The 12,355-nt window shown below is 57.4% G+C and overlaps 1 protein-coding gene across 1 annotated transcript in view; it reads right to left on the reverse strand.

The window, feature by feature from the left end:
- The window catches only part of NUTM2F (NUT family member 2F), a 22,876-nt gene extending 18,996 nt beyond the window's left edge, over window positions 1-3,880 (reverse strand). Inside the window, exons 1-5 of the mRNA XM_044920739.1 lie at window positions 3,189-3,880; window positions 2,368-2,496; window positions 1,839-1,978; window positions 1,090-1,385; window positions 90-206 (exon numbers count right to left, since the gene is read on the reverse strand). Coding sequence (XP_044776674.1) covers window positions 90-206; window positions 1,090-1,385; window positions 1,839-1,978; window positions 2,368-2,496; window positions 3,189-3,880 — 1,374 coding nt within the window. The remainder of the gene's footprint in view (window positions 1-89; window positions 207-1,089; window positions 1,386-1,838; window positions 1,979-2,367; window positions 2,497-3,188) is intronic.
- Between the last annotated feature and the right edge of the window lie 8,475 nt (window positions 3,881-12,355).

The following is a 12,355-nucleotide window of genomic DNA, read 5'->3' on the forward strand; positions in this document are numbered from 1 at the left end:
GCTCACCTGGGTGCCCTCTCTCATGGCTCACCTGGGTCCCCTCTCTCCCCTGGCTCACCTGGCATCCCTCCCTCCTTCCCCTGGCTCACCTCTGCAAGGGTGAGTCCTTCCTCCTGCTCCAATTTCTCAGCTAGGGCCAGGAGGTCCAGCTGTGGTTCTGAGGAAAGCAATTCTGCCAGGAATCGGGGGTGGATGACTGCCTCCACCTGGAACAGAAGAAAGAGGCTGTGGGCATGCTTGGCAGGGGGCCACCTGGGAGCCAGGGGGACCTGCAGGAAACGTGGAAAAGTGAAGACCCACCCATCCCTCTCCACAAGGTAGGAGGTTTTAACATCACAGTCACTGGCTACACACACACACACACACACACACACACGTGCAGACACACATTCACACATATGTGTGCGCAGAGAGACAAAACCTGGACATACATACATACGCACACACAAACCCCACACACAAGCACACGCACACACACCAAACACATACGTGCACAAAGACACAAAGGCATATACACATAGACGCACACACAGACACACATGAACATACACACAGGACCACACGCAGACACACACACAGACATCCACACGAGGCACAAATGCACACACACGCCCGTACGCACGCCTGTCTGCGACATCAGGCATACACACATGTATGCACACACAGGATCATGTGCACGCACACACACGCATGTGCAACAAACACAAAACGGCACGTTTACAGACAGACACAAACACACACGTGCATGCACAGACCCACCACAGACACGGATGCACACAAACCCGCAGTCACACAGGCATACACACGCGTGCACACACACACGTGCACGCACACACACGGATGTACACACACCACACGTGCACACACACAGACACAAACATGTACACACATACGCACGTACACACACGGACACATTCACACAGGCCCACAGAGAGTCACACAACAGACACACACACACCAGTGCACACACATGCACACACACAGCTGAGGAACAAGAAACAGAGCTTACTGCCAAAGGCCTGGGCCCAGCCCCGATCGGGGTGCTGGAGTGCCACTCCCTGGACTCTTCTAGACACCAGGCCAGCTCACCTTGGTGATGAAGTCTTCCTGGGAACACAGCTTGTCAATGTAGCTCAGGAGACCCGGGTCCGGGTAGGTCGTGGCCTCATCCTGCTGTGGCTCCTTTCCGTCCTCTCCCCATTCACCTGCTGGCCCCCCCGGGGCTGAGTGGCCAGGCCCCAGCAGCCCCTCCATGATGTCCACGTACTCTCTCACGGCCTCAGGGGGGATCTCCTTGGGCGCCTTGTTCTCCAGGGCCCGTGGGGGTCTGTGTGGCTGCAGGCGGGAGGGCTGGGCCCTGGAACCCGCCTTCCTGCGAATGCACGCTGGGGCAGAGCGGGAGGAGGGAGGGGGCGTGAGGGGCTCCAGCAGTGCATCGGGACGGCAGTGTTTGGGGGACGCCGGTGTCAGTGGGGGATGGGTCACGGCCACCCGAGGCCACAGGCACCGTGGGACAGGCAGAGGGGAGAGGAGGAGAGTCTCAGAGCGATATGTGTGAGCAAGTGTGGACCCGCCGATCCTCCAAGGGTCTCCCCACAGCCCACTCCCCAGGCAGACTTTGTGCTGGGTCCCCTAACAGGAGGGGGGAGAGTAGTGAAGAAATTCACCCGGTCAACACCTGTCCTGACAAAGGGCAGCTGAGGCCCCAGGCTCTTGGTGGCTGTTCTGGTCAAAAGACCAATGTCCACTTGAAGGAGAGGACCCATATGGGGACAGTAGCCTTCCCTCGGTCCCCGCTGCCATGGGCCACCAGCTGCCATGGAACATGGGGGCCGTACCTGGCTGTGGGCCCGCTTCTGGGGCTGGGGGCCCCCGCGGCTCAGGCTTCGGCGGAGCCGGAGGAGGCAGGCCCTGGGCCACCTTCAGCCACTGCAACTTCTGAATCTGCATCTCCTCCTCCAGCTCAAACTCCATGAACCTGGGGGTGAGGAGGCCCGGGCCGCACTGAGGAGGGGACCCGGCCCTGGAGCCCGCAAAGCCAGCAGCCGGTTGAGGAACCGGGAGAGGCAGTGCCTTGGAGGGGCGGCCGTGGCCCCGGCCACCAAGGAGGCAGCCGGCTGGCTGTCCAGCACATCCCCTCCACAGCCCCCTCGGAGGGAGTCCCACCCCAGGGGAGGGGGTCTCAGGATCTCCCAGCCCTTCCCAAGACCTTCCCATGGAGGCAGGGCTGGGTCCCGATCAGGGGAGGGTGGAACTCCCAGGGAGGCAGGGGAGGGTGGCCCTCTGTGGTGAGCAGCAGCACAGTCAGACCCTGCCCTCGGCCCGGCCCTCACAGCCACCAGCCCCGGGCCAGAGACCCCGACTCACTTTCCTGCCATCTCGTAGTAGATGACGCGGTCGAAGTTGCTTCTGCGCTGCCATTCCTGCACGGCCCGCCACACCCCCTCCTCCAGCGTCATAGTGGGCTTCAGGCGGGCCAGGGACCGCAGCACCGGGCTGCAAGCCGTCGGGGTCAGGGGCCGGCTGCAGTCCGTCACCCCCAGCCTCCCCCGCTCCTCTGGAGCCCGCGGCCCCCCGCCCCCAGCATGACCGCGTGCTGGCAGGTGACTGCCGGCAATGAGCCCAGGCCTCTGCAGGGAGTGCCGTCGCCCCGTGTTCAGGAGGGACCCCAGATGCCACGGCCAGGCCTGCCGGGTCACAGCTCAGCAGGAGGGATCCCACGCCCTCACCCCTTCACCAGCTCTGCCCCCTCCCCTTCTGACTGGAATCCTCCGGGACAACGAGGGTGGGGCCGCACGCGGCCTCTGCTGGGCCCTGCGGGTCCCGAGCCTCCTCTGATGTGCCGGCCCCTGGCCATGAGACGCCCCAGCCTGTGTTCCCAGGAGACAGGATGACAGAGAGCCCGGCACCCAAACCATGACTCCTCCTCTGCCACCGGGACCCTCTCTGCCTGTGAGTGCCCCCCGAATGTCCCCGTGATGCCTCTGGAAGGTAAAGGTTGGCTGGACTCCCCGAGGGTTGGGGTTGCGCTGAGGTGGGTGACTGAAAGGTGTCCTGGACCAGAATGTGTCTTCCCAGAGCACGGACCCGGCCCCACACCTTCCTCCCAGCGCCCCTGGATCGCCGCCCCGTGTGCGCACCCCAAGGTCGTCCTGCGTGAGAGCTGCAGGAGAGCGGAGGACACTCACATGAGGAAGCAGGAGAGAGCTTCTGCGTCGGGGCTCTGCGGGAGGTGCCTCCGGGCCAGCGACTTGAAGCGCTGCCAGCGCCTGAAGTTCTCGTAAACACTCCTGGGGTTACAGGAGTCCTCGGGCGAGGCCGTGGTCGGGCTCCTGGCCAGGCTGCCCTCCCTGGAAGCTCCGTGAGGCTGTGGCCCGGCGCTCACTGGGGGCACGATGGGGGTCGGCTGGGCAGCCAGGGGCGGGGCTGGGGCTGGAAGGCCTGGGGCCAAGCCTCCCTTGCCAGCCTGGGGGCCCCCAAAGGCCGAGGCAGGCATGCTGGTCTCCAGCACAGAGGCTGCCACGAAGAGGGGTGCGGGACATGAGGCACCCCCACAGAGGGCCCCTGGAGCACTCCAGCTGAGGGGGGCCTGAGTAAAGACGATGGTCTGAGTCTGGGGTGTCTCTGAGGACCCCCGTTCTGACCTGACCTGGACAATGACATTGCGGGTCCCGGTCCCACTGGGGCCAGGGCCAGGCTCTCCTGCGGCCAACGGTGAGTTGGGGAGGAGGGCTGGCAGCACCAGGGGGCCACCGGGAGGGAATGGCGGGGTCAGGAGGGGCGGCGCGTGCTGCCCCCAGAGTGGCCGCCAGGGCGGGGTGGGAGTGGGGGCGGGAAAGGGCCATGACGTGACGGAAGACATGGAGGCTCCGGGGCCCATGGCCACATGGGGTCCCAGCACTGGAGATGCTGTGGACGGAAGGAAAGGACAGGATGGAGTCAGAGAATCCGTAGCCGGGAGGGAGGACCCAGGGCCCCCTTGGTCACTGGGGAGCAGAGCAGTTAATCTCGTCGCGTGAGGGACATCACAGAAAAGGTGCAGTTGGCAAGTGTCCCCAAGTGATTTCCATGCTCTGGCCTCCAGCAGAGAATCACCGCCCCCGCCCCTCCCACCAAGACAGCCTGTCTGCCCAGACGCAGCAGCCTGGGCCAGCACGGACTCTGAGAACCTCCCACGGACCCCCGGACACTACCCTCCAGCCTCAGGGGCAGGCTCCCAAGACGTGGGCCTGGCTGGACACCTGCCCTGTGGGAAATGGCCTCAGCAGGCTCCCTGACAGCTGGGGACCCCCTCCAAGTTTCATCCTTGGCACCCGAAGGGCCTCTGTGAACAGACAGTGTCTAAAGCGTTCGGGCCCCTCTCCTGCTAGCCTTCCTGTTCCTGACGCTCCCTATGAATCCCTCCCTTGTCCTCCTGGCCCAACACAACACAACAAGGACACTTGACCTCTATCTCTGCCGTGAAAGCTCCCTCCAAACCCTGACGGAAGCCCATCTCAGATCCATCCACACACACACAGGACACAGGGCCAGGGGCTCTGCCTGCACGCAGCAGCTCTGCTCCAGGAGAGGGGTCTGGGACGCAGGTGTGTGTTCCCTGAGTTTCTGTCACTCACAGCCAGCGATGGCTGTAGGACAGTAGCCAAGAGCCATGGGCTGGGGAGCCGCTGTCCCTTGGGACTGTTTGTGGGAGTGCAGACTGCCTGTGGTCCTCCCCCAGCAGCTCCCTCCGTGGAACGTGAAGATGACTAGGAACCAAGCAGGAGGCCAGTGCCGGCAGAACAAGGCGTCTGGAAACAGGTGTCTGCTCATGAGGAACCCATGCAGATCCTAGTCCAGGAGGACAAGTTACACACCTGTGCACCTAACATAAGGACAGGTGTCCTCGGATGTTTAGTAGAAACACAGACGGTCATTATCCCCTTCCGGGCTCCTCCCCTACCCCTCTTTAAAGAGGACTCAGGCTTCATGGGTGCTCCACAGGATAACCGACCACACTGTACTTCTGTTCCCTGTCCAGGATGCAGGGACGTGGATTCAAGCAGACTCGTCATCTCAAAGATAAAACCCGGCGCTGAGGTTATGCCAGGAAACAGGACAAGAGGAAGCAGGTGTGAACTGCGTTTCCTCAAGAGGGAGAGTGACCCAGAGCAGCTGAGGAACCCAAGCCCTACCTTGAGGCCACCTGGTGCCCTGTCCCTGCTGAATCCAAGACCAGGACCACCTGGCCTGGGGGCACGTCAGCTCTAGGCTGGAAGGACTGGAAGCCCCGGGCTGGGGTGTCAGACTGACCTCCAGCCCAGGTCTCGGAGAGGACACGCCATCGCACACTTGGCCACAGACGGCCCCACGGAACAACGTTCTGGTTAAGACCCCCTCTCCCCCTGCCCCTGCCTGTGCCACCAGCTTGACACACTCCCACCTCTCCCTGCAAACTGTCCAAGTGATTCTTGGCCTCCAGAGAGAATCAGTGCTCCTGCCACCACCCTTTCTCCACACACAGGGCATTTCCCCTGCCAGGTCTTGACCCACCTTCAAGGAGCCCTCCTCCCCAGGGTCCTTGCAGATTTCTGAGGACTCCCAGCCTCCTAGCCCCCAAGGCGAGCTGTCCTTGGGTGTCCAGTGAGCTCCCCTTCCTGTACCAACCCCGCCTAAGTGCCCCTAGCCAGTGTCACGTTTGAATCCCAAGGATTTCAGGAATGGCCGGCACTCTGACACGTCCAACCCAACCTACAGGCTTACCTCCTTCTGAAGCCATCCCCACAGGCAGGGGATGCGGCTGCCTGGCAGCCTCCACAGTGAGAGAAGTCACGTCCAGGACCCACACAGTGAGCTGCTCCAGGAGATGCTCAGGATTCAAGTCAAGGAGGGAAGAGTTTGAATCTAAACAGGGGTAGAATGCAGACTCATGACATTCTTCAGTGGGGGAGGGGCGGAGGGCCACTGACCTGGGTGGGGGTGGGGAGACATTCCATGAGTCAGGCTCTGGCAGGTAGGCCAGAACCCCAAGCTCCTTTCAAATGATACAGGGGCAACACGATTGGGGTGTGCTTTCCAGGCCGTTCATACACTGTTTTCCACGTTCACAGCACCAAGGTGTGACTCGGTGCTCCTTTGGTTCGATTCTGTATCCAGAAACCTAGGTTTGTGTCCTTGACCCACTCTGCTTCCTACCTGGCTCTTGACTTATTCAACAGGGGCTGAACTTTCTGGACAAAACTCAGAACAGACATTCTGATGAACACATGGGTCCTTAAGGCCACATGGAACTGAGGGTTTCAAATCAGCATTGTGTCAGCAGATCCCATGGGTTTGGTTGCACATCAGTCTTCAGCCATGGGTGCTTCTGTGCCCACCGCCCTGCAGTGCTCGAAGCCCTGCTGACTCCAGCAGGACCCGCCTTACCAGGATGCCCTTTGCCGGAAAGCCCCTGTCTCTCAGAGAGAGGACGTGGAGCCTACCCTACAAGACCAGAAATACGATGTTTTGTTCCCTGGTATATTACGCTGTTGTTTGATGTTGATTTTTAACCTCTTCAAGAAAGTCACTTCTCGATTCCTGTCCTCTTTCCTCATGATTTTGTGTTCTCACAACTCACACCACGACACGGTCCAGGGAACATTTACATGGAATACTTCTGGAGGGTCCCATGAAAACTTTCAAAGTTTTAGTAGACACTTTCAAAAAACAATTCCTTTGTTCGGTTCAAAATCAAACTGTATATAGTGGAGTATGCAGGGACACCTCTTCCTCCCACCTCCTACTCCTGGCAACCCAGCCCCTTTCTTACAGGAAACCAGTGTTACCTGTATCGTTCAGATCTTTAGAGAGATGTAATGTGCTGCAAAATTAAGTGTAAGTTATTTCTGTTTTTTGAAAAATGAATGTATATTTCTCTCTGGTTAAAAGTTGATATAGGTTCCAAAATACGTGTGGATATGCACAGTGATCGTCTTTGTTCTGGTAATGTGGCTCCTCTCCTTATTTCTGGGGGCTAGATTCCTAGAAGAAGTGCTACAGTCCTTTAAAATTCAAGGGACCCTGTCCAATAGGGTGGCCAGATTTAGCAAATAATAATAATAATAAACACTATATTGAATTAGAATTACAGATAAACAGGGAATCAGCTTTTACAGTAATTATGTCCCATGCAATATTTGAGATATACTTTTAACTCAAATCTTTTTCCCCTTTATCTAATTTTGCATTTAGCTGGGATTTTGTATTTTATCTGGCATCTCTACCAAAAAAGTGTAACATACTCAGTTCCTATTAGTCACTTATATGTGAGAAAGAGAACTTGGATATGGAGACTCAAGGGTGCTATCCTGGCTTCACCACAAAACTCATCTGTGTGCACACATACACACACAGACACACACAGTGTCTGCAGGCCCTCTGAATGATTTGGAATTTGGAAGAGCCGTCACATATCACTGAGTGTCTAGGCTCAGTGGGAGTAAGGACAGAAAGAAGGGACAGGAAATCTTCCCCTTTCTTACATTAAAGCGGCATAGAAAGACCGTACAGCCATGGTTTTTCGAGGTGCTAAAGTCACTACTCATGGGTCGCCTGGGTGGCTCAGATGGTTGAGCGTCTGCCTTCGGCTCAGGTCACGATCCCGGGGTCCTGGGATCGAGCCCCACGTCGCGCTCCTGGCTCGGCGGGGAGCCTGCTTCTCCCTCTGCCTCTGCCTCTCCCCCTGCTCATGCTCTCTCTCTCTCTCTCTATAGCTCTGTCTCAAATGAATAAATAAAATCTTAAAAAAAAAATCACTGCTCATGAAATGGATGTGCCCCTTGAGACAGAGCCAGGAATGTATTCATCGCTACCCATTCCTCACTCACAAGCAGCTTCCTCTAAGTGCTAGCTGGCCAGTCTGGGCCTGGAAGCCCTGCTCACGGTTTGGTCTCATGACAGACCTTGGTTCTTTGGAACCCAGTCTCACACGGCATGCGGTCCCATGTGCATGGGAATCATGGTAGCACCCCTTTAAAAATCTACTTGATTCTTGTTTTCATGTTGCGCGTCGGTGCCGGTTCATCGGGAACACGATGGTGAGAAGGAGCGTTGGTGTTTTGTGAGAAGGGAGGAGTGTTAGGAGGTGGGCCGAGGGTGATGAGCGGCGAGAACTTCGGGTTGCCGCCACACGTCCTGGGAGACAAGCCTCGTTCCCGCGGTCGTGACAGCAGCGTGTTGGGGAAGGAAAGGGAGGTTCAGAAGGATGGCTCCACACTGAGCATACACTGAACAAAACTCCCGTTTAGGCGCTGAAACAGTTCCTTGCCCCCTGCAAAGGAAAGTGGACTCCAGAGGCCACTGCTGTGTGAAAACGTATCAGGGTCCATATGGAAGGAGAAGGGCATGGACTTCCCCCCCTCCCCGCATGCTACAGCCGTGTAAGAAAGGCACTTCTCAGTTCCTGTCCAATCTCCTCATGATTTTGTGTTCTCACAACTCACACCATGACACGGTCCAGGGAACATTCACATGGAACACTTCTGGAGGGTCCCATTGGCCACCTGAAGGGAGTGCGGCCCTTTGGGACACTTCCCAGGCCCTTCACTCTGTGCAGCCCACACGTGGCCCTCTACACGTACCCCTCTGTCTAGTCTCTCTGGCAGCTCCTCTATGCAGGCTTCCTTGACCTTACCTGGGGACATGAGCTGAGAGCAATTCAAGCAAATCACAGTGAACTTTATTTCAAAATCCCTGTTGGGAATTGAAAAAACAAACAACTTGGAGACGTTTCTCAGGCCTTGAGCTTTTATCATGAGAAGCCTGAAATGATTTTCACCCCACAGCTTCCCACTAGAGAGATGCTGAGGCACGCTGTTGGACTCAGGCACTCGAGAAAGCAGGTCCCTTCTTGCTTCCTCCCCTTGTTCCATCATTCCACCAAGTATTCACAAGATTCTCACTCACGGCTCAGATGTAGCATCTGAATGAGCCTTCTTGGGGCCACTGATATAAAAATGGCACTGTGGGAAAATTATCTGGTCTCAATTCTGCAATCATTTCTGTACTACTTCAAAATCCTAGAGCCCAGAAGCAGATGGAATCCCAAAGTAGCCCAAATGCAATTTGGGCAGACCGGTCATAGAAGGCAGTACTAGAAATCCTTTGCACCCTGATGTCTGAGCATTCCTGTAGTGACTGCTGAGATAGAACCATCTCTGGACAGGGCTCACAGGTCTGAGAAAGCGATGACCTTCCACCCAATCACAGAACATCGGCAGAAGGGGAGGAGGCAGGCGTGCGTGCTGTGGACTCTTCTTTCTGTGCGCCTGGAGGTGTGCCGTGGGAGGTTTCCGAGGTACGCTGTGCCGAGAAACAGCACTAATCTGGCAAAGGACCGGAAAGAGATGGGATGATTGAAGCTTCTCCCAAAAATAGTACAAAGTCAGGGCAATCAGTTGAATCCCTTTTTCATGCCCACTGCAATCTTTAGATATTCCAAAAGAGGAGGCAGGGGAGAGCAAAATTGTTGCCATATCGCCTGCTGGGTCACCTGAAATTGGCGCGTGCGGACCCAAGGTGTAAGACAAGCCTTGCAAGGAAAGCTCTGTGGACGCGCATTCATTGAAGGGCTCCACCAAGAAGGCTATTGTGCAGAGGCCCTGCCTCGGGAAAAGTCTGGGGATGGAGTCGGGGAGGATCCCTTCGAGTGTTCCCCGGGTCTGAATTCTCCACCAGAACTGTGCTGCCATGGAACCTTCGGGCTCAGGGGCTCAGGCGGGCGCAGCGGCTGCGGAAAGGCACGAATGAGCAGCAGGACTCGCGGTCCGGGCGGAGGGCGGCACTGGCCGCACGCGAGGCCCTTGGGCTTCGGGTGCACCTGTCCCAGATCGTTAGGAAGGTCGCGTCTGAGGCCAGGGAGTGCACGTCTGCGATGGCAGGACCGCGAGTGCCCACTCCACACGCGCTGGCTTGAAGGCGGGGCGGCCACAAAGAGTGCGGGCGGGTAGGTGTCCCCGGTGCAGCCCTCGGTGCAGCCCTCGGCTCCCAGGCCCACCCCTTCCCGCCTGTCCTGCAGGGACCTCCGGGCCCGTTCCCAGCGTGCCCCGCGCGCGCACGCACGCGCACACCCGCAGGGGGCGGGGCTGAAAGTCGCCCGAACCCACCCCCCTAACGGCTCCCACCGTCCGTTGTGGCGGCCCGTGGGAGGAGGCGCGCATGCGCGAGCGCGCGGGCGGCGTCCCCAACGGTCCTCCGGCTGGGGCCGGGGCCGTGCGTGGCGGCCTCGTGCTTGGGTGACGTAGGCTCGAGGTAAAGGGCGCGCGTTCCCTGGCTGCCGGGTTGGCCGCGGTCTGTGGCGTTCTCACTTCCGGATGTGTGCGCGCTTCAGGTGTGGCCTGAGGGGACTGGAGGTGTGGACGGTCGGGGCCTCGTCTCTGGTTGTAGGCTATGGGTGGTTCGCGGTGTGCCCTCCTGGACCCCGGGGCGGTGAGGCCGGTTCTGGCGAGTTTGCTGCGAGGTCCCAGTGAGGCCGCGGGTCTGGGGCCCGCGCCTGGGGGTCTGGGGTACTGGGGGCCCGGGGGTCTGGCGTCCGCGTTCGGGGGTCTGGGGTCCGCGCTTGGGTCTCTGGGGTACGGGGTCCCGCGGGTCTGCAGTCCGCGCTCGGGGTTCTGGGGTACGGGGGGCCCGCGGGTCTGGGGTCCACGCTAGGGCGTTTGGGGTTCGCGCTTGGTGGTCTGGGTACCGGTGGCCCGCGGGTTTGGGGTCCGCGCTCAGGGGCCTGGGCTCTGGGATCCGCGCTCGCGGGTCTAGGGTACTGGGGGCCCACAGGTCTGGGGTCCTGTTCGGGGGTCAGGGGTCCAGGTGTCCCTCCGGTCCCCTCCGTGTCCCGGTGCCTGGTGCGTGGGGCGGGCCGGCGGTGAGGAGCGGTCGTGGTTCCCGGTGTGACGGTGTGGATATGCGAGGGGAGTGGAGCGCAGGTGGGGCTGATGCCCGAGCGAAGCAAAATCGAAGGACGGCAGTAGGTACCCATTAGGTATATGGAATTTACAACGCAGTGTTGTGGTTGTGTAATCATTGGTAAATTATGTGCTGCACTTTGATAAGTGTGTGTGTGTTTGCCTCTGTTAAACTTGTTTTGGGAGAGCTGGTTCTGATTGTTAAGCTTTTGCCAGCACACTACTGCGTGTTCATCTGGGACTTATGGTTGTATTCTTTGGGAGTGAAAGGACTGTGTGGGTGTGTTTGTAGAGCAAGGTGTGTATCTGTGTGTTCGTGGGTTGTTGAGATTCAGTGTTTAAGGATGTTCAGTTTTGCGCTTGTTTTTGGAGATGGGGGGCCTGTGGGTAGTGATATGTATCAGGAAATGTGTGGTTTATGTGTCTTCGCGGTCTCCCGTGGATTGTAGGACTTCACGGCAGTGGGTGGTTTTGTGCGCGTCATATTTGAGAGTCTGCTCGGAATGTGTTTACGTGAATTCCTAGTTTGAGGTTTATTTGTATTTTGTGTGTGTGTGTGTTTTTAAGATTTTTATTTATTTGACAGAGAGACACAGAGGGAGAGGGGAACACAAGCAGGGGGAGCGGGAGAGGGAGAAGCAGGCTTCCCGCGGAGCAGGGAGTCGGATGTGGGGCTTGATCCCAGGACCCTGGGATCATGACCTGAGCCGAAGGCAGACGCTTAACGACTGAGCCACCCAGGCGCCGTTTATTTGTACTTTTATAGAGTTGGTGGGAATCTGACTAGGATATCCTCATGTGTGAGTTGGTGAGGTCTTTGTGGATATTTGGGGCTAACGGGAAGTCCTGAGTGTGTTTCTGAGAGTAGGTGGGGTTAAGTTTACTTAGAGGGTTTGAGTTGTAATTCAGGCATACTCAAGGTGTTTGGGTAATGCGTTTGTGATTTAGGACTTTGGGAATGTTTATGTATAGATGTTAGCCCCCTAAATGTTAGCAATTTGTGTCTAATGTCGGGTTTGGGAGGGTTAGCTGCTTGTTCATATTGGCAATGTTGGGGAGAGTGTGTGTATTATTTTTGGTGTAGGGTCTGTTTAAATATTTTCTGTGAAAATGAATAAAGGAAACTCTATTTAATAGGGACCTGGTGAGCTCTCAGGCACTACCACTCACTCCCATTAGCAGACCCAGTAGGAAAAAGTATTCTTGACTAATCCAGCAGTAGATTTTCTCCTTGCCCACAGCAGCCCAGCAGATGAAAATCTGCCACCACCCTGAACTTTTGATTTTCTCCAGTGAAATTTGATTCAAAACCACTCCTCCCCGCTTACTGCTTTCCTCTATAAAAACAAGCCCCTCTCTTTTGTTCTCTGGACTTGCCTACAGTTTGCCATAGTTCGAATGTTCCAAACTGCACTTCCTCTGCTGTTCCTGAATAAAGT

The sequence above is a fragment of the Neomonachus schauinslandi genome, chromosome 13 (assembly GCF_002201575.2).
Source record: "Neomonachus schauinslandi chromosome 13, ASM220157v2, whole genome shotgun sequence".
NCBI classification, from domain to species: domain Eukaryota; kingdom Metazoa; phylum Chordata; class Mammalia; order Carnivora; family Phocidae; genus Neomonachus; species Neomonachus schauinslandi.